Genomic DNA, 21,728 nt, shown 5'->3' with positions numbered 1-21,728 from the left:
ATATATATAGGGAAACACTTCACATAATTGAATGACTGAAATCTTGAATTTCATATGGTCGAGACCATATGATCGAGATTTCAGTAAATCGAATATGTGTAGTGTTCAAAAATAAGAGTTTAATTACCTTAATATGTTACGTGCACACAGAGGCAAGTATTGTTGTACGCTCTGTGTGTATGCAATTACAAGAAACAAGGTTTGAACAAGCTAGGAACCCACGACTGACAACCGTTGGTGAAGGTGAATGAAATGCAGGTGTTTAGATAAAAAATCCACAAGTGAACCACTGACAAAAGTCCAAGCTCGTTTATTCCACTCAGTTGCGTTAAACACTAAACACTACCAGTGTTTTTCGTCCCAGAAAATACCGGAACTTCCTCAGACAACCACTTCCTGTCATCACAGTACTTATATACTAATAATCTAACATGTTTAATTAATTACATTAAAAGTTAAACAATTGTCAGTACTAAAACAATGTGTATCTAGTTAAGTTACTATTTTTCTAAAAAATTTCATAACATTGTGTTATTGAATGTTGAACATTAAAAGCGAGCAACGCTAAGACCTGTTATAAAAAATGAACAGTGTATGTCTGTGTCAAATTACTCTTTTTCTAATTAAACGTCAAGCCACAATTAAATAATAAAAAGCGCACAACGCTGAATCATATCTTAAATTGTGAACGGTTAGTTCTTGCACCAACATAATTCTTTTGCAGTTAATTTACAAAAAGATTGTTGTTCGGTGCTAAGAGTGCAAGACGAGAAGTAAGGAATAATCACTGAAATTAGTTACAAACCACAAACAAAGTGGTCTGTCCATCTTCCGCTCCCAAAATTCTGTAGTCTCAAATCGTTTTTCAAAAACCAGTTGCCATAATGGTTAAATTCCCTACTAAGAAAAATAGTAAGTGGAAAAGTCACGTAATCTAATGTAGAAAAGTGCAGCATGATACAAGTCTGTCTGCCGCTCACAGATGCCCTCACTACCACACTGTTCAACAAGTTACAGCACCCAATTTGTTCAGTACTACATAAAAAGTGAGCGGAGTGAATAACCCTAAATCGAATATCTAGGTCTAACTGTCAAAACTGTTTCCTCCTTCTACTCGTGGGAACAAACCCCTATGGTAAAGAGGGTTCATTATATGTGTAACAGCCTGTTGTGCATTACAGTATACTAAAAGTTCGCAGAGACCTGCAGCAATCTTTGCCCATCCTAAGCGCAGTCGTGCAAGCCTTAGTCTTAGTTCGTTATGTGTGTAACGACCTGCTGTGCACCGCAGCATACTAAAAATTCGCAAAGACTTACAGCAATCATTACCCGTCCTGAACGTGATCTTGCAAGCCTTACCAAATAAGTATCAATCCCACATTAAAGTCTACCTAAAAAATAGTGTGCTCACCAAGGTTGTAAATAGTGGTAAATACCGATATTAGTAAGGTATTGATGGTGCATGAATTGCATTTAGTATAAAATACAACATGCTTACAATAAAAGTACCCCACAATGTGTGTTCTTAAAACATGTTGCTAAAAACCTAAACATATTAAATAAATGTAGAACAAACAATAACTGAATACTATGTGTGTAAGTTATTAAATATAAAATATAATGTGTGTAATCTAATACTTGAAGTTAAATGTAAATACATTGTAAAAATGGTTTCCATATGTTTAACCATCACGTTCATTTATATAATATATATAATCTGGTACTTATAGTTAAATATAAATACATTATAAAAGTGGTTTCCATATGTTTAACCATCGCACTCAATTATATAGCTAAAATTGCTATATTTATTGATACCTTAACTAAAAGGCTCCATTTTTGAATTATATTTTAAATTTTTACAACATTGTGTCAATATTTTTAATTATGCTAATATTAAGCCAATACTTTATTCTGGTAGATTAAGAACTAAACAGTCAGGATGTGGTCCACTTTTAAAAATGTTGCATTTATAAGTTGGTTAGTATTAATAAATTGTATTTTAAATTTTGTTTTTATTTTAACTTTTGACTTTATCTCAATAGGTTCTTGATTTTTAAAATACATGAAATAGAACAACTTTCGTTCAGGCCTGGATAAGTACAAGCCATTAGCCTTATTTGCCATTTCAATTCTCTTCTCTCCAGGTCTAGTTTCAATAAGATGTCATTCACCATCCCTTCGTCATTAAAGTTTTGCCTGGTTTGGTTTATTACCATAAATTTGAATTTGTGATCTGGGTACTTTGTGCAGTGCCTAGCTAGGGCATTGTCATCCTTGTTTTTGGCAATTGCATAACAGTGTTCATAAATCCTGTCGCGGAGTCGTCTATCAGTTTTGCCCACATAGAATGAAGGGCATTCTGTGCATTGGGCAAGATAGACTACTCCTTTAGAATTGCAATTACAGGATGTGTTAACTTGAAAAGTCTCGTCCCTGATGTTAAATCTTTCTGACGTGTCTATGTAGGAACAATATTTACAATGTCCACATTTTGTCATGCCTCTTTTAAGGATTTTGGTCTTGCACTCTTAGCGCTTCATTAAATTCAACTTAAATTTAACTTTATTTTCCTGTGACTTCTGTGGTACTTCTGTGTGTTGCCCTATTGCTGTGAATCCTGATATTATTTCCTGGTTTGTGCTGCTTAGTACTTGGTTGTTTCATGGCTTCTGGATCTGACAGCAATGATGGGTTCTCTCCGAATGCTACTCCAGCATTATTGAAGAGCTGTAATAGTGCCCTTCCAGCACCAGCTACTCTTTCTACAGTTGCACAGGATAATTTATTTGAGTCTCTATTTGAAAGAATGGAATCGCTGTGTGCGAGGCTCGACAAGCTAGACACAACAACAGGACATGAAGAATCTTTTTCTGTCTTTTGTTAACAGCTTTCAACCGTCTGCAATGGAGAATGCGCCAGGTGGCGCTGTTCAACCAGCGAACCCCTCTGCTACGGTTCCTTCCCTTAATGGGAACACTGATTTCGGCAGCTTGAATTCAGCGAATGGCAGAGAGTTTTTAAACCCTTTGCTACGGCCAGGTTTGGCCACTACGTCTAAATCACCAACGGCAGCCAGCATTAGGCTGGCTCCGGTAACTACACCTGATACAGTGCAACCGGCAATTACTTCTAATTCAGTGCAAGTAGCACGAACAGTAAATCCACCTATACTAATCGAAAGTTTAGCTAGGACAGAGCCACTATTAACCGGAGGTTTTCCTAGCCGTTTACAGAGTCAGGTTGAGCCTACCGAATGTATAGCAGATGCCAGTCGGACTCTTCCAAGTGGTCTTCTTGATGGGGCCCCAGTTTTGGGCAATTGGTTATCCGAGGATTTCGTGTTTACAGGATATGGCGATAAAGCAACCCGTAGGATGCACGACAACTCTACTGATGGCCATGAGGTAAACAGTAATGATTTAGCTGACAAACTAAAAACTTTTGATAAACTCTTATTGAAACTTAAAAAACTGAAACTTGAAATTTCATATTTTAATGAATGTATAGCTTGCAATGTCATTCCTAAAGGCTTAAGGCATTTTCAATTAAGATTCTTAATGCCCTTCATTCTATGTGGGCAAAACTGATAGACGACTCCGCGACAGGATTTATGAACACTTATGCAATTGCCAAAAACAAGGATGACAATGCCCTAGCTAGGCACTGCACAAAGTACCCAGATCACAAATTCAAATTTATGGTAATAAACCAAACCAGGCAAAACTTTAATGACGAAGGGATGGTGAATGACATCTTATTGAAACTAGACCTGGAGAGAAGAGAATTGAAATGGCAAATAAGGCTAATGGCTTGTACTTATCCAGGCCTGAACGAAAGTTGTTCTATTTCATGTATTTTAAAAATCAAGAACCTATTGAGATAAAGTCAATAAAGTTAAAATAAAAACAAAATTTAAAATACAATTTATTAATACTAACCAACTTATAAATGCAACATTTTTAAAAGTGGACCACATCCTGACTGTTTAGTTCTTAATCTACCAGAATAAAGTATTGGCTTAATATTAGCGTAATTAAAAATATTGACACACAATGTTGTAAAAATTTAAAATATAATTCAAAAATGGAGCCTTTTAGTTAAGGTATCAATAAATATAGCAATTTTAGCTATATAATTGAGTGCGATGGTTAAACATATGGAAACCACTTTTATAATGTATTTATATTTAACTATAAGTACCAGATTATATATATTATATAAATGAACGTGATGGTTAAACATATGGAAACCATTTTTACAATGTATTTACATTTAACTTCAAGTATTAGATTACACACATTATATTTTATATTTAATAACTTACACACATAGTATTTAGTTATTGTTTGTTCTACATTTATTTAATATGTTTAGGTTTTTAGCAACATGTTTTAAGAACACACATTGTGGGGTACTTTTATTGTAAGCATGTTGTATTTTATACTAAATGCAATTCATGCACCATCAATACCTTACTAATATTGGTATTTACCACTATTTACAACCTTGGTGAGCACACTATTTTTTAGGTAGACTTTAATGTGGGATTGATACTTATTTGGTAAGGCTTGCAAGATCACGTTCAGGACGGGTAATGATTGCTGTAAGTCTTTGCGAATTTTTAGTATGCTGCGGTGCACAGCAGGTCGTTACACACATAACGAACTAAGACTAAGGCTTGCACGACTGCGCTTAGGATGGGCAAAGATTGCTGCAGGTCTCTGCGAACTTTTAGTATACTGTAATGCACAACAGGCTGTTACACATATAATGAACCTTCTTTACCATAGGGGTTTGTTCCCACGAGTAGAAGGAGGAAACAGTTTTGACAGTTAGACCTAGATATTCGATTTAGGGTTTTTCACTCTGTTCACTTTTTATGTAGTACTGAACAAATTGGGTGCTGTAACTTGTTGAACAGTGTGGTAGTGAGGGCATCTGTGAGCGGCAGACAGACTTGTATCATGCTGCACTTTTCTACATTAGATTACGTGACTATTCTACTTACTATTTTTCTTAGTAGGGAATTTAACCATTATGGCAACTGGTTTTTGAAAAACGATTTGAGACTACAGAATTTTGGGAGCGGAAGATGGACAGACCACTTTGTTTGTGGTTTGTAACTAATTTCAGTGATTATTCCTTACTTCTCGTCTTGCACTCTTAGCACCGAACAATCTTTTTGTAAATTAACTGCAAAAGAATTATGTTGGTGCAAGAACTAACCGTTCACAATTTAAGATATGATTCAGCGTTGTGCGCTTTTTATTATTTAATTGTGGCTTGACGTTTAATTAGAAAAAGAGTAATTTGAAACAGACATACACTATTCATTTTTTATAACAGGTCTTAGCGTTGCTCGCTTTTAATGTTCAACATTCAATAACACAATGTTATGAAATTTTTTAGAAAAATAGTAACTTAACTAGATACACATTGTTTTAGTACTGACAATTGTTTAACTTTTAATGTAATTAATTAAACATGTTAGATTATTAGTATATAAGTACTGTGATGACAGGAAGTGGTTGTCTGAGGAAGTTCCGGTATTTTCTGGGACGAAAAACACTGGTAGTGTTTAGTGTTTAACGCAACTGAGTGGAATAAACGAGCTTGGACTTTTGTCAGTGGTTCACTTGTGGATTTTTTATCTAAACACCTGCATTTCATTCACCTTCACCAACGGTTGTCAGCTGTGTGTATGCAATGTTTTATTTGTTTTGCGGTGTTGACAGGAAATGAGAAATCTCCCGTTTTGCGCTTCCGCATACAGCGCAAGATGGGAGATTTCCCATCTCCCCACTGTAGCGCGATCTTGGAGTTGGTATATTTAAGTAGGAGGGTGTGGGGGGTGCAGGGGGGCAAAGCCCCCCTGCAAAAGCGAGGTTTGTGTTTTTTTTTTTTATTTGTTGGTTTCGCTTCAGAAGTTCGAGTTTCCGAAACTCGATCTTTTGGTTTCGGTTATTTGCAGTTCGAGATTTTGGGTACTAAGCTATTGGCCCTGTATAAACGTATCAAAAACAAGTTCCCTGGCTTTCGCCACCCATGAAAGTTATTTTCCTGTGCCCCTGTCTAGTAGAGTCACAGAAGTGATCCCTGGGGTGAATTTCCCATCAAACTGTCAAGATTTATCTTAAAAAGGGCTAATGAGGAGCTTTGCTTGACATGCTCCGGTGTGTTCTGTTTATTGTGGTGGCAAGGTTTAGCTCCCTGGCATGTGTGGCTCTGAGAGATTGGGGTTTCTTCAAGTGCAGCATGTCCCAACAGATCTGGGTTTGACATGGTTTTGTACATTAGACCGAGGTCACCGCTGAGTAGGCGATAAGTGACAGAGTGGTAGCTGGAGTTTGAGACTGTCTGCGTATGGCATTTGAGGCCAGTAATCCTCAGTGATGTATTTGTGGCCTTCCTAGTTGTTGATGTCTTGCGAAGTACATGCCAAACAGGGTGTTGTACTCTATAATGGGTCTATTGAGGGATGAGTAGAGGAACAAGGACCTCTTTTTCTGGAGGTGAACCCCTTCGTGATGGTGCGTCAACATAGGATTTCCTGACTACTATGACAATGTGATTATCAAAGGAGAGACTACTGTTCACCTGTGTCCCTGGGTGTCTCACTTTTGGTAAGCTACCACCTATGTGGTAGTTTATGACCGTGCTTTTCTCCAAAGGGGAAAACAATGCACTTCTACTTCTTGGCATTGAGCGTGAGGCCATGACTGACACCAAGCATCAGTCTCCGTGAGGCCCCTTTGTAGAATGTCCACATCATTAGGTGATTCTATTATGGCACCTAGTTTGCAGTAGTCTGCAAACTTGGCCAAATACCTGCTGTATTAGACTGGACTTCTAAGTAGATGCCAAACAGGAGAGGACCCAGGACTGAGCCCTGTGGTACTCCACTTGCCACTGGTTTGAAGTTGGATTTGGAGTCTGCTACTTTCACTGTGTGGGTTCCGACAGTGAGCCAGTTGGCCACCCATCTTGTGACATCAGGATTTATACCTAGTTTAGTGAGTAACTTCAGAGTGGGTGATGGTGTCAAAATCCTTGGGGAGGTCAGCATGGGGTGGTCAACATGGGCTGTATGCACCACTTTAACCTCATCCACGGCTCTGGTTTAGGAGACGTGACCTACCTTTTACAAACCCAAACTGAGTGGGTCCAGAGTTTGGAGGTAACCTATGCCCTTGTTTACAAGCTCCAAGATTGCAGACCAGGCTCGTCAGGCTAATGGGGCGGTAGTTCCCGGGTCTGTTGTGGCACCCCCTTTGTGGAGTGGGATAACAGCTGCTGTATGCCATTCAGTAGACACAAAGCTTAAGTGAGGCTATGATTGAACATGGTACTTAGGGTGGGGTGCCAGCTAGTTCTGTAGTGTGTGCAGAATGCATACTCAGATGTTGTCAAGTCCCATGGATACTGTTGTTCTTGGCTTTGGAGAGTGCAGTCTACTTGTGCAGCAGAGATTACAAGGGCTTTGCATTCTTCCGGTACAGTAATGGGCCCTTTGGGGGGTGAAGTTTGCACTAAGGCAATCTACCAGGATGTTGGCAATATCAGTTGGTTCTGTACATCTAGTGCCATTGTACTGTAGCTCCGAGCAGATCAGAGTGTCGCCACCGAGCAGATCAGAGTGTCGCCACCGAGCAGATCAGAGTGTCGCCACCGAGCAGATCAGAGTGTCGCCACCGAAGTCCTTGACTGCTACAAAACTGCTTTGTGGTGGTCTTTAGAATCTATGGCAATTTTATTTTCATAATTAGCTTTAGAGATTTTTATGAGAGATCTCAGCTTCTTACCAAGGCTGACCAAGGAGTTCCTGCAATCAGGGGATTTTACTCTTTGTAACAGCTTCTTCCTTCTGTTGTAGAGTTTATGGCAGGGGACCACCAGATTGGCTTCCCTTTTTTTGGGAGGATAGCATCTTGGTTCCGTTGGGGATGGCACAATCCATGCACTAGTGTTGTGTGATTATACAGTGCATTTGTCTAAGATTCAGCAGTCTTACCTCTATTTTCCATCTGTATGGGTGTCGTGAGCTTGCCACTTCTGTCGAGCATGAAGTTGGCTTTGGAGAAGTTTTTTAAAGTGGTTTCCTTAATGGGGGTGGGGCGGGAGATTGATGTCTAGGGTGATTAGCTTGTGGTCAGATCTGACCAATGAGAAGTTTACCTCTCGCATGGAACATCAGTTGCCCATATTGGTAACAACCAGGTGCAGGATAATGCTGCCCCTGGTGGGGGTATGAACAAGTTGATCCAGGGCATTCGAATTTATGAATTCCAAAAAAGCATTGAGGAAATGAGTTGGCACACAAGTAGTTTTCCCAGTTGATGGTGGGGTAGCTGAAACCTCCCATTATTAGGGTATTGGGCTGTACCTTAATATTACCCAGTACATCAAGAAACGTGGAGTGGGCATCCTGGGGCATGGCGGGGGATCTGTAACAAGCTACAACCTGGTATTAGTTGCACTTTGATAATTTCATATTATATGTTGAACTAGCCTGGAGGTGTGGATATCCTTAATGAATATGGACACTTCTCATTTAGTATTTCGGTCCAGGTCAGGTGGCCAAAAGGTGTGGTAAGAGTTATAGGCTCATATTAGTACAAGGCTAACTGCCCTTACAAGCCATTTTAAGCCTAGCTAATTATCCCCTGGGAGATTCAGATCCTGTACCTTGTGTTTGTACGGCAAACACCTTATAGCCTGGTAATGCAGGAGTGCTCTCTGTAGCCTTGGAGCCAGGTCTCCTTCACTGCACAGATATCCATGTTCTCCATTTTAAGGAGTGCCTCAAGTGAGTGCATTTTGAGGTTTAGGACTTCTAGCATTGAGTAGCATTACCCTCAGATTTTGCTGCCTTATACCTGCTACGGTGGTGAGTTTGTCGTTTGAACCTTACCTAAAAAAAGGCACTATGGGGGGGGGGGGGGCTTCAAGAGCCTTAGCCAGTATCCAGAATCCCAGGGGTGACAGGTACAGGCCATCTCTGGCAAAGCACAGTGGACTATCAATCATGACGTCCCAGGCAGACAGACACCGAATCCCCTTAGAACGACACCAGAAGCTTAGCCAATTGAAGTCAATCATTTTCTCCTTGTATTGTGGTATTCTGTGTGATGGCAGGATGCTACTTAGGGCTAGGGTCATACCTACCTGAGCTACATGATCCAAGAGCTCCTCCATGTCTCCTTTTATGTAGTCCAGGGATGTACGTCTCTGGTCATTCACACCAACATGGACAATGAGTCATATGAGTCATTTGTACTTGGAGTGACCCAAGTGCTTGTGTTATGTGGCGGATCCTGGCACCCGACAGGCAGCTGACAGCAACTTTCTCCTTGTTTAGCCTGGAGAGTGGGACATCAGTGTGCCCGACTACAGAGTCGCCTACCACCAATGTGTTGGGTACATTTTGCCTAATCGGCAGAGGTTGAATGGCACACTGATTTTGTGGGCTGTGTCATTTGGGTAGTGTTGGGGGGTGGTGGTTGCTTGCGTTTCAGCTTTGGAGGTATCTGGGCAGATTTTTATTGAGAACCTCCGCGAAAGTAGGTGTACGTTTTGTGTTACTATGTACGGTTTTAGGTGGTGTAGGTTTTAATGGACTGTGTGTTGAGTGCAGTGTGGTGCAGGTGCTTACTTTCTCCTCTTGACTTGTCTAGTACAGTCTTGGGTAGACAGCTTTGCGTCCAGTTTGGCTATACAAGTGAATCTGAGAGGGTTGTCAGTGTACATGAGGCAAGCAATTGCCTCAAGATGCCCAGATTCATCAGGTGGACAGGGGAAAAAATTCTGGGAGCCGACCCTTAGACATGCCTGGATAGGTACTTGTTAATTTAAGTACTAAAGCCTGTTTTCCTCCTAACAAGTGTGGAAAGTTGAGCCCTGCAATAATTTGTAGACTCAGTGCTTGCAACGAGTTTTGAACAAGTGCTGAACACAAGGAAACAGTTTTGAGTGCTAAAACTAGAAAACTGGCTATTTCTACGGGAAAATTAGAAGAGCAGACTTTCTGGCACCGGGAATAGTTTAACCCTAGTTAAATAGCACTGTGCAAAAAAGCGCAAACATGACAAAGATGAAAGGGGTAGAAAATAGCCCAAAATGGCCAATAAAACTACAGATTCTGAGCTAAAGCCACTCCTTCAGTGACAGATAGTGGTGAGCTTTGAGCAGCGAGCAGCCTATCACTGAAGAGCAGAGAAGCTTCTTTCTACCTTAGAAAGGTCTGGACAACACAAACTACAAAATAGCCCAGAATTCAGCAAAATCTGAAAACCAGACTACTGGTTACAGAAATGTGGGAAACTAGTACAGAGGGGGGTTTTTTTTTTTTTTTTTTTTGAAGAAAAACAGATACAGTAAAATAAGTTATGTACTCACCATACAGTTACATCCGAGTAGGTAAACTTCATTTGTCAGCAACCTATGGGTTATTGGATCCAAGCCGGCAGTTTCCAGCAGCTAAGAACCGAGCTCCAAGCTCCTCCCCCTTACCCATAACTCCCTGCCATCCCTTCCTGACCTCAGACAGAGTTTGCCTATAAACAAGGCTTGCAACCTCAACCTGCCTAGGGTAAACCGGGTACAACCTACCGAGAAGCAGGAACATCAAAAACATCCGAAGAGGACAGGGGGACGGAGGGAGGGACGGTTGCTGACAAATTAAGTTTACCTGCTCACATGGAACGTTATGGTGAGTACATAACTTCTTAATCTGAAGTAGTTAACTTCATTTGTGCATCAACCTATGGGACAGTCCCTAGCTACCTGAATCTTGGGAGGCCCTCAAGGAAGGAAGTTCCGGAGCACTGCGGAGCCAAAGGATGCTCTCCCTCTGGAAACCAGATCTAACTTGTAGTGGTTTATAGTAGTGTGAGATGAGGCCCACGTGACAGCTGAGCAAATGTCATCCAATGAAAGTCTAGCCCAAAAAGCAGCAGAGGTAGAAACAGATAGTTGAATGGGCATGGACTCTAGCAAGCCTGCCAAAACTCTCATAAGCCAAGAGAATACACTGAGAAATCCACCTGGATAGTGTGACTTAACGGCTTTCCCCAAACTGGATTTAGCAAAGGACACAAATAACGGATCTGAATGTTTATGACCGGCTGTCCTGTGCAGATAAAATCTGTCTGTGTACATCCAAAGAGTGTAATTTGAGTTCACCCTTATTTTGGTAATTGAGGAAGACTGGCAAATTAATAGACTGATTAATATTAGTTTTGCAAGCAATTTTGTGGAGAAAAGAGGGATTGGTCCTGAGGAATACCCTATCCTTGAGGAAAATAAAGTACGGAGGCTTGGCACAAAGGGCTTGAAGCTCCGAAACCCTTTTTGCCGACGTGATAGCGACAAGAAAGGCCGTTTTCCAGGACAAGAACTTGAGATCTACCGAGGCAGCAGGCTCAAAGGGAGGAGCTGTTAAGGCCTGGAGCACCAGTGATAAGTCAGGAGGGATCACATCTTTCACCGGAGGCCTTAGTAGGAAGGTGCCTTTTAAGAAGGCCTTACATAATCTGGATGAAGTCAGAGGGCCAAGATCACATCCAACGTGGTAATGAGAGATAGCCGCCAACTGTACGTTGACTGTGGAAGAGCTAGCACCTTTATCAAACAGTCCCGACAGAAAATCCAGCACAGCTGGTAACGGAGCTATGAAAGGATCTAGGGTCTGATGTTCAGCCCAAATAGAAAAGTTTCCATTTGCTACGATAAACCTTCCTAGTAGACGGCTTGTGGGCCACCACCAGGATCGCTTTGACCTGGGAAGAGATACCTCGAGTCCGAACTAACAGTGGAACTGGATCAACCAAGCTGTGAGCTTGAGGTTGTCCAGGTTCGGGGTTGGTAGGCCCAAGGGGGTGAGATCAGATCCGGAAGGGGATCTAGAATCCAGGGAGGATTCACTAGAGACCACAGATAAGGGAACCATGCCTGACTAGGCCAGAATGGGGCAATGAGGATTATCGTGCACCCCAACCGTCTGGCTTTCTGAAGAAATTTGAGCATCAGGGGAAGGGGCGGATAAGCATAAAGATGACCAGGAGGCCAAGCATGCACCAGAGCGTCTCTTGGCGATTCCCTGGGTGGGGGAATTAGAGCGAAGTAGGTGTCGCACTTCGTGTTTGAAGGAGAGGTGAAAAGATCGCAACAAGGTTGACCCCATTTGGAGAAGATCTGCTTCGCTACATTGGGATTCAGGGACCGCTCGTATGGGGAGAGGATGGTGCGACTCAGTCCGTCTGCTAGGATGTTGAACAGACCCGGAATGTGCGTCGCTACGAGAAAGCGGTTGGTGGAAATCGCCCATTCCCAAACTCTCATGGCCTCTCGACAAAGTGGATAGGACCTGGTTCCCCCTTGTTTGTTGATATACCAAATGATAGACTTGTCCGTCTGGATCGCAATTGCCCCAACGGGAAGAAGGCTCTGAAGTGCTTGCAATGCTAACAGCACCACCCTCATCTCCAGGACACTGATGTGCAGTGAGGTCTCAGTCTGGTTCCACATGCCTTGGACGGTCCTGCCTCACCCCACCCGAGGCAAGATGCGTCCGGTCACTGTGGCTAGGGGAGGGGACAGAGAAGGGGCACCCCTTTTGGAGGTCCGGAGACTGGAGCCACCATAAGAGGGCAATCCTGCAAACCCTGCTGATAGGGACAGGATGGCTTAGGGGAAAACGTAGTAAGGACCATTGGACTTGGGGAGTGTCCATTGCAGAATTCTCATATTTAGGCGTGCCATGGGAAGGAGATTGATGGTAGCCGCCATCGAGCCTAGGGCCCTCAGGACCAGTTCTGCCGGAGGGTTCGGACAATGAAGGATGGCCTGCACATGTAGTTTTAGGGATCGCAACCGGTCCGGGGTTAAGAAAATTAAGAGCTGGTTTGTGTTTACCCTGCGCCGATAAAATATATGACCTGAGTCGGGAGCAGGGGACGACTTCCCAGCGTGAATCGTGATCCTCAGCCGGGGAGCTAAGCGAAGGAAGAAATTCCTGGCTGTGCAGAGTAGATGCCGTGTGGGGGTGGTCAGGAGCCAGTCGTACAGGTACGGAAAGACCAGAATTCCCTGGAGTCTCGGGTGGGCCGCTACTACTGCCAACACCTTGGTGAACACCCTGGGGGCTGTGGTGAGACCAAAGGGGAGGACCCTGAACTGATGGTGACTGGCTCCTAGCTGGAAGCGGAGAAACCTCCTGGATCGTCTGTCCATTAAGATGTGGTAGTGCGCATCCTTGAGGTCCTGACGTCTGAGCACATCCAGTCGTTCTCCTGCAAAAGGGGGAGAATGGATTGAAGAGTGACCATCCGGAACTTTTCTTTGGCTATTGCCAGGTTCAATAGGGATAAGTAGAGGATTGGCCTCAAGTCTCTCGTCTTTTTTGGCACAAAGAACAACCTGGAGTAAAAGCCCAATCCGTACTGGTCTGGGGGGACGTGCTGGATCGCTTCTTTTTCTAGCAGCTGCCGAATTTCTGTAGCTGCGGCCTCCCTCTGATCGGGTGGGACATCAGGGAGGAATCTGGGTCCGAGAGGGGGATGGAGAAACGGAATCTCGTAGCCTCTGGATATGATCTGAAGCACCCAGCTGTCTGTCGTGATTGACTCCCAAGCTGCTAGGTGCTTCGATAAACGCCCCCCTACTGCCTCCAGAGTGCAGCAGTAGGGTAACACCTCAGGGTTGCTACGTGGGCCGATCAGAAAAAGGTTCTCTGGACGCAAAGTTCTTCGGGCCCCCTCTGCCTCGAGTGGCATCCACCCTGTCCTCTGCCTCTGAAGGACGGGGAGTCTTAGAGCAAAATGGGATTGCTGAGACTTTCAGAACCACATCTTCTGTCCCTTTTGGTTCTTTGAGAAGGACCTCTGGGGAGCAGAGAAGCGAACTCTTGACGGCAGACTTCTTCCCGTCTTTCTCGCTCTGGACCAAGGTATCGCGTACAGTCTTGCCAAAGAGGGCAGAATCAAATGGGGCATTAGCAAATGACGCCTTGAAGGGTTCTGCGAAATCACAGTGGCGGAGCCAGGCCTGTCGCCTTAGTACGACGCCCACTCCGCTAGCTCTAGCGGCCCCTTCCGTAGCATGGGACAGCAGCTGCATAGAGGTATTGGAAATCAACCTGAGTGGCCATTCGGGTAGAGTACACCTGTTTGTCCCCTGCCGACATGGACTCTGGGGGCGACCTAGCATATTCTTTGACAAGATCCCGCTGGAGCCATATGACATGTGCCATGTAGTTCAGTGACCTTATGGAGAAGGTGGCTGAAGCAGACATCCGCTTCCCCAAACGGTCCATCGCCCAGGACTCCTTGTCAAGGGGTGGACCGAGGGACTCCTGGGCCAGTTCCCTCTTGGTGAACGGCACCACCAACATGGCATCTACAGGGGTTCCCGTGCTCCAATGAGACCTGTCCGAAGGCAGGCTGAGAATTCTGTCAGGCCTCTTAGGGACGGGCTCCAGTGTCCGGCTCCTTCCAATCCCTGGTAGTGATCAGATCTACCAGGGGATCGGCCGGAGGGGACACACCCAAGAGGTAGACGGGCCTGCTTCAAACGCCTCCAGGAACACTGACTCAGAGGTAGGCTTTGGTGCAGACCCCCCCCCCGATCTTGAGCATCTCCAGGATGTCTCCAAATGAGACGTCTTCGGGGGTGATCTTGGGGAGCCTTCCCCTTCCTCCAAGTCCGTGTCCTCAGTCAAGGACTCGGGGGAGTCCAAGTGCCTCTTTTTGCACTTGCGCTTGTGAGGGACCTCCTCGGGGGGGGCTGTCTGAGGAGGCCTCACCAGCCACATCTTGTTAAAACAAGGGAACTATCTGCGACGTCTGAGCAGGCTAGGGCCGGGTGATGGAAGTCGGACTCATCTGCGAGGGAGTGCAGGGTGGAGCCGTAGCCAAGGCCGGGGGCCTGGATTCCATCGACAGAACCCTCTCTACCACGTCGAATGCCGAAGGAGTTGCTCACCCTAGGAAACGAGAGCAGACTCTCCCTCGGATCAGATGGGCAGATCGGGGCCGGAACCGAAGCCATCGGATCCGAAGGCCAGTATGCTCCGACCTAGTCGGAGCCGAAGGCACACTGACAGCCTCGGATCTGAAACTCAGCTCTCTGCTCCGAAAGCTAGGATCCATAGAAAAGGGGCCTGACAGACTTGAGGGTACCGTCGGTGCCGAAGTACCAGAGACTACTGGCGCCGACACCCCCCCCCCGGCTCAGACGCTACTCTTCTCCGAAGACCTCAAGCCCGGGAAGTGTGTCGGGGAAGGAGCTATCAGGGCGAAAAAGGGGGTCGAGCTCCCCCATCTGCAGCTGGGCCTGGAGGAACCTTCTCATCATCCGGTCCAAGTCTGCATCTGTCAGGCTTCTGGTCGACCTGAAGAGGCCACCGAGGCAGGACGGGAGTGCCGCCTCGATGACCTCAAGGGAGGTCGGGTCTCCTCCTCCTCCAGCGAAAAGCAGGGAGAACGGAGCAGAGAAGAAGGCCCGGCCATCCCGGGGGGAGAGACCCGCTTGGCCGGTGAGGCAGAGGCCTTGGCCCACCGCTTGCGTTTCTCGTGGCGCTTCTCCCTCCTAGCTTCCCTATCCTCCTGGCCCGAAGAGAGAGGTTGAGTCCCGGCCAGTGGAAGGGAAGGGTCCGTGGATGCTGCAGCGGCAGGAACCACAGAGGAGCTGGAGGATGGAGCAGAGTCCGGGGGCAGGAGTCCTGCCAGGATCAGCTTTGACCTCCGGTCCCCGATAGCCCTGGGGTTGAACACTGCACAAATAGTACAGCCAGAAGATAGGTGTTCAACCCCAAGGCATAAAACGCGAGTGCGGCCATCAGCCGGGGAAAGCTTATGGCCACACTCGGTACATTTAGAAATGAATGTCTTGGAGGCCTCAGACATTGAACTAAAACACAAGCACTAGGCCCCAAGACCACACACACACACCCTAACACTCTAAGAAACAAGGGGGAGGAAACGCAAACCCAGAGGGAACACTAAAACTAAACTAGTTCCAACACTGAAAAATCACCCAAAACGTTAAGTTAAAAAATAGGATTTTTCTCACAAGAAGTCTCAGGAAACCTCGGACGCTCAAGATCAAGCTGCTGTTCAAACCGTAGCAAACTAGATCTGAGGTCAGGAAGGGATGGCAGGGAGTTATGGGTAAGGGGGGGGGCTTGGAGCTCGGATCTTAGCTGCTGGAAACTGCCGGCTTGGATCCAATATGGATCCGATAACCCATAGGTTGATGCACAAATGAAGTTAACTACTTCAGATCAAACTTTTAAAAGCAAAAAAATGGCCATCACACTTGTGTGTAGCCCTCAACAGTTCACCATTTGAAAAAAAACTAACGATCAAAGTGCAAGCAGTATCAGAATTCAAAAATTCAAATAAGTTGCAAAGTTAAACACTCAGAATAGTGCGGTTAGTGAAAATGAGCAATAAAAAGCAAGAGGTACATAAATCCACTCAACTTGCTGAGGTAATACATGCACAAAGTAGATAAAAAAATAAGTGTACAGACCCCTGTTAAAATGCCAGGTTTTTGAGATGTAAAGAAAAAATGAAACCACAATAAAATCGCTTCAAAACTTTTCCCACCTTTAATGCGACCTATAACCTCGACATATTAACTGAAAAACAAATCTGTAAGGGGAAAAATAAAAAAAAAGCATACAATAAGCTGTTTGCATAAGTGTGCACACCCTTAAACCAATATTTTGTTGTAACAGTTTTGAGCAGCATTCAATCTTCTTGGGTGGGAATCGATGGCACACCTTGACTTGGCAACAGCTGCCCACTATTCCTTGCACAAACACTCTGAATCAGATTGTGAGGGCATCTCCTGTGCACAGCCCTCTTCAGGTCACCCCACAGATTTTCTATTGGATTTAGGTCTGGTGTCTGGCTAGGCCATTCCAAAACTTTAATTTTCGTCAGGTGAAACCATTCTTTTGTTGATTTGGATGTATGCTTGGGGTCACTATGTTGAAAGGTGAAATTCCTCTTCATCTTTCTAGCAGAAGCCTGAAGGTTTTGGGTCAAGTGACTGGTATCTGGAATTGTTCATAATTCCCTCCACCTTGACTAAAGCCCCAGTCACTGTTGCCCCATATTTCCACCACTTTTTGATGACTGCCTTCACTGTGTTCCACAGTATAATTCCAATGCTGTGGAAAGTTTTTGTACCCTTCTGATACCTTTCAACAATGAGATCCCTTTGATGCTTTGTAAGCTCCCTGCGAATCATGGCTTTTGCTGTAGCAGGCAACTGAGTAAATGTCAGGAAAATCCTACTAGGACAGTTGAACTTTATTTGGGGTTACTCAGAGTCTCTGATGGCAGGTGTGTACACAAGATGACTGAATGCTGTAATCAGAAAGGGGAAGAAAAAAAGAAAATAAAAAACTATCAAAAATTCAGTTGCCTGAATAAAGCTACAGAGTGAAGGCAAGAACCATGTCTGAAGCAGCAAACAAGACCAGAGGTCTTCAACCAGGTGCACTACAGGTAAAGGATGCAGCTCGAGAGTTTTAGGTGTCCATGAGCTTTAGCAAGCAGATATGTCCGTTCTGAGGAATCAGAACTGAACTCATCCATTGTGGATTACATGAAAATTGACAACTTCATATCTACTGTTATGGAAATTTGGTAGATACAGGCATAGTTTTCTGCTTCTTTCTGACAGGAAAACCAGAACAAACAGCACTAATATCAACAGCTTCCCCAGGTATGGGCACACCGTTCTAACAAAACAGGGTAACCTTTACTGTTCCATCTCTCAGGACTGACAAGCGTCTCCCTTGTCCACTAAGGGGACCCCAACAGCAGCACATGACATGGCTAACCACAGTCCAGTGGCTATATGCCCTAGACCAGACAGATTCAGTAAAAGATAAGTGGCCCGAGACCCAAGATACAACTACAGCACAGACACTTATGGCTGAAAAACTGCTAGACTGCTGACAACAAAAGCCTTTTTGTGGCTGAAGGATCAACAGACTGCTTCATAAGTCAAAAATGGTGTCGCTTTCTCAGAAAAAGCAAGCAGCAAATGCTGGTTAAACCCCAGCCCCAAAAAAGTAACTTTCACCACAGAAAAGGTTGTTACTATAAACTTTTAAACTGACAGGAAAAAACACACTCCCATTGAAAAATACAGTACAGTCACGTGACCGTGTTAATACAAACTCCTGGTTTTACATAATTGAAGTTTTTTTCCCCAACACTGCCCAGCAAAGGAATGCCTAAAAGAACCTAAACACATTAAATCGCATCACATCTAAAATTTTATTCACAGCAAATGCTCCTATTTTTTTCCAGGAGGAACTGCAGAGAAAGGAAACACCATATACAATGAATCACTACTGATGCAAGCTTTTAGACTTGGTGGTACATGTGGCCATTAGTCTAGTATACCACTTATGCCTTGTTAAATCTGCCTTGAAAATCTTACTAACCTAACACCTTAACCCAAACTAGCATAGATTCTCTACAAGTGATTCAACTTCTCTATCAAATGAGATCTTCTAGACTGAACGATAGATATTTTGTGGAACGATAGATATTTTGTGATTAGACAAAATGAGTCTTGCATGTGTATGAAACTAGTCACTAATCTAGGTATACAGACAAATCAAAAAAATTCATATGTGCGCCTTTGGCCTGAGCTGTGGCAAACAAAGTCTTTAGTTGCATGTTTTATATATTCTATAACTAAAATATACTTCACCCCCCACCCCCAGGACCAGGATTCATCAGAAAAAAAAGTGTGCACGGCCCAGAGCTGAAGACACTTTTTTTACAGCTTAATTCTTACAGCTTAAAGTCTTAAGTACACATCTATCACTTATGACACAGGCAATCATACCATTTATATAAATGAAAACAAACCATACTGATTTTCAGTTGACATTCTACATCAGATATCTATCCAGTCCCTACCAAACATTACAAAGCACTTTCAATTTCTGCCTTCCCTTAAAACCTCCCAAAACATTATTCTGCTCTCTCAATGGAGCGATCCTCTATGGTCACTTGTTGCATTTTTGGGCCAATCATTTTTTTTGCTACCATTGAAAGTTTGTTGCTCACTGCTGGCTCTTAATCTGCTCTTTCCTTTCACATGTACACACCATAAATTCTTTCGTTATAAAACAAACTTTGGGGGATTAAGGAAAATGCCATGTTAAATCTATTTTTTCACTCTAGCTCTTTTTTCTGCATTATTTTAACCTCTCAAATAACTGCTTCTTAAATCATTGTTTTCTGCAAAATGGCCATCAATGGGGCTTGACCCATCAACGTAACCTTATTTTTCTTCAATCCTCTTTTCCCATAATCTATTTCAAGTCTACTTTATACGAGTCATGCTAGACAAGTAGTGGTGTATTCCCATGCCACTGACATGTAATGGAATGAATGTCGGTCACCTTATGCATCTTCTGTAACAGGGCTGTTTCTATTTTTTGAATGGCCCTCATCTGTGTGGATCTCAAGGCTTGTTTTACAGTATACTAAGGAATTGTACAGTTGCAACCAAAATTATTGCTAAATTGCAGGCCTTTGATCAAAGCATCTTTTTTGTAGTAGTCCAAGACGAATTGACAGCCCCACCCCCCACACAGGTAAAATGTGTGGATACTTTACAAAATTTCTGACTTGCGTCACAGACATCTGATACTACATTCAAGTAATCTTAAAGTGTATAGTAGAAACATTTAAAGTTTAAAGCTTAGCATTTCAATACAGTGATGCTGCTCATGTAAAACTGTCAAGTGACAACTGCCTATGACCCATTGATTTAATTTCTCTGTTTTGCTCTGAAAAGCACAGCAACTTGTGAGAGAAGCCAAGCTTAAAGAGTGGGTGGTCTTTCCCTTCCTTTGATACCAAAATATCAAGTACAAGCAGGTTTCAGGGTACCTACACAGTACTGTAATCATACCATAGGGAGAAACAACTTAAGAAAAGAGTTAAACTGTAGGAGAAGGTGGAGTTTTCCTTTAATACCGCATGAAATTAGGATAAATCATGTTTCTGTAGTGGCTTTACTCAGAACACTTAGAATGGAAAAAGAACCACGGCTGTGTGCTACAATCTAACCAGTAGAAATAAAAGCTAGACACCCTCTTATCCAGCCATCAAGATTTCTTTCATAGTCCAAGCTAAAGACAGAACACTTCTGCCCCCTCTGGGCAGAGTTTTAGACTTAATATTCATTAGAAAAATGCATACCAACACAAATCCTATTATTCTAGCAGATTTAAAACCTATAAAATATTTTGTATACCTTTTCTGATTAACCAGCCATTTGTTTACACAGACTAAAGTCCAGTACCAGAAAGACCGGAAACGAGGGGGTCTACTGTAAATGGAATCAACTGCAGCTGATCACTTGAGGAGTGCAACTCTGCTTAAACACAGCAGTACTCAGAAGCTAATGCCACTGAACTATTAAGTGCTTACCACATCTCAAAATGTTTACCTCCAGAACAGTACTTACTAGTATTCCCATATGTTTGCCAACATTGTAGTTATTAATCACAAAGAAGGTAGCACAGAACAAAGCAAGATGGTGACTTGAAACAAGTGTCTTACACTCCACAAGAGGAAGCACAAAACATACATTTTAAGCCCGGGGGAAATGTAAAAGTATATGAATCAAAGTAGGAGTAAAGCATAAATTCAAATTACCTCTGCCACAGACTGCAAGCTGCGAGCAAATTTCAGCTGGTTAACACCATGGTGTACAGGCTTGCCATATGTAGCACCCTTAGGCACAGGTCGCTTTCGACCTCCACGGCGCACTCTTATACGGTAAACTACATAGCCTGCAAAATAAAAATAATCCATTAAGTTTACAAAATTATCCACTTGGAATGCATGTTGCAGACAAAGCTAAACAGAGAAAGAAATTTACTGAAAAATCACTTAATCAGCAAGAGACTAGTATTGAAAGCACATCTTGCAGGATCAGTTATAACTCAATATAAAACAAACAGCAGACTTGTGACCTTATCCCAGTTTACTTAATGATAAAGTATAGTTGCTCAAGTTGCATGTATAACAGATGTTATAATTCCTCACTGCTGCAGCAGCCTACAGTTAGGGTTCTATCCTGCCCAGGAATGGAAAACTAGTCTTAAAGTCTCAGGTTCCCCTCCACACATGTGCACAGGCTGCAGAAAACCCACAGGGAAAGAAATCAGCCTGGGTAACTTAGTCAGAAGTTTCTTGCTGCATGAAAGGGAGAGGTCTACTCATCTTGAAACCCCCCAAAAAGTTAAAACAAATACAAAGAGGGAGGGCGTGACTATATACTACTAGGCCAACAACCACTGGGGCCTTTATAACCCAGTCAAGCATCCCAATCATATACTGCAAGTTTAGGAGCCTTGGAGGTTGTTTTAAGGGGTATATGTAAGCTAGGGCAAAATTTTATAGGCTCTGGCCATTAGAGGTGCTAGACCCAGTGTGCATTTCGGATTTCCCCACTGGTCAAGGTCCCTCTTGAAAAAGGTTAGGGAAGAGCTCTGCTTCACATGGATGGGAAGCCTCTCACAGAGAAGGGTGATTCAGACAGTTTAAACTTGAAAATGCTGTAATTGCGATGCTATTAGTTTTTCAGATATGCAAAAGATCCAGACTGGGGTCCAAGGATGTTTTGTATGCCAGGCATAGTTTCTCAGTCCGTATACAGCTTTGAGGCAATCTGCT

General features: G+C 43.5%; 1 protein-coding gene across 1 annotated transcript in view; it reads right to left on the bottom strand.

Annotated features, from left to right (window-relative positions):
* RPL15 (ribosomal protein L15) overlaps positions 1-21,728 on the bottom strand; it is a 137,755-nt gene that overhangs the window by 49,570 nt on the left and 66,457 nt on the right. Inside the window, exon 3 of the mRNA XM_044066873.1 lies at positions 20,706-20,842. Within this exon, the coding sequence (XP_043922808.1) occupies positions 20,706-20,842 (137 nt within the window). The remainder of the gene's footprint in view (positions 1-20,705; positions 20,843-21,728) is intronic.

Source organism: Protopterus annectens, chromosome 3.part1 (assembly GCF_019279795.1).
Source record: "Protopterus annectens isolate FY-2018-M chromosome 3.part1, PAN1.0, whole genome shotgun sequence".
NCBI classification, from domain to species: Eukaryota; Metazoa; Chordata; order Ceratodontiformes; family Protopteridae; genus Protopterus; species Protopterus annectens.
Note: the sequence above shows the minus strand (reverse complement) of the source record. Positions and strands in the feature narration are given on the sequence as shown.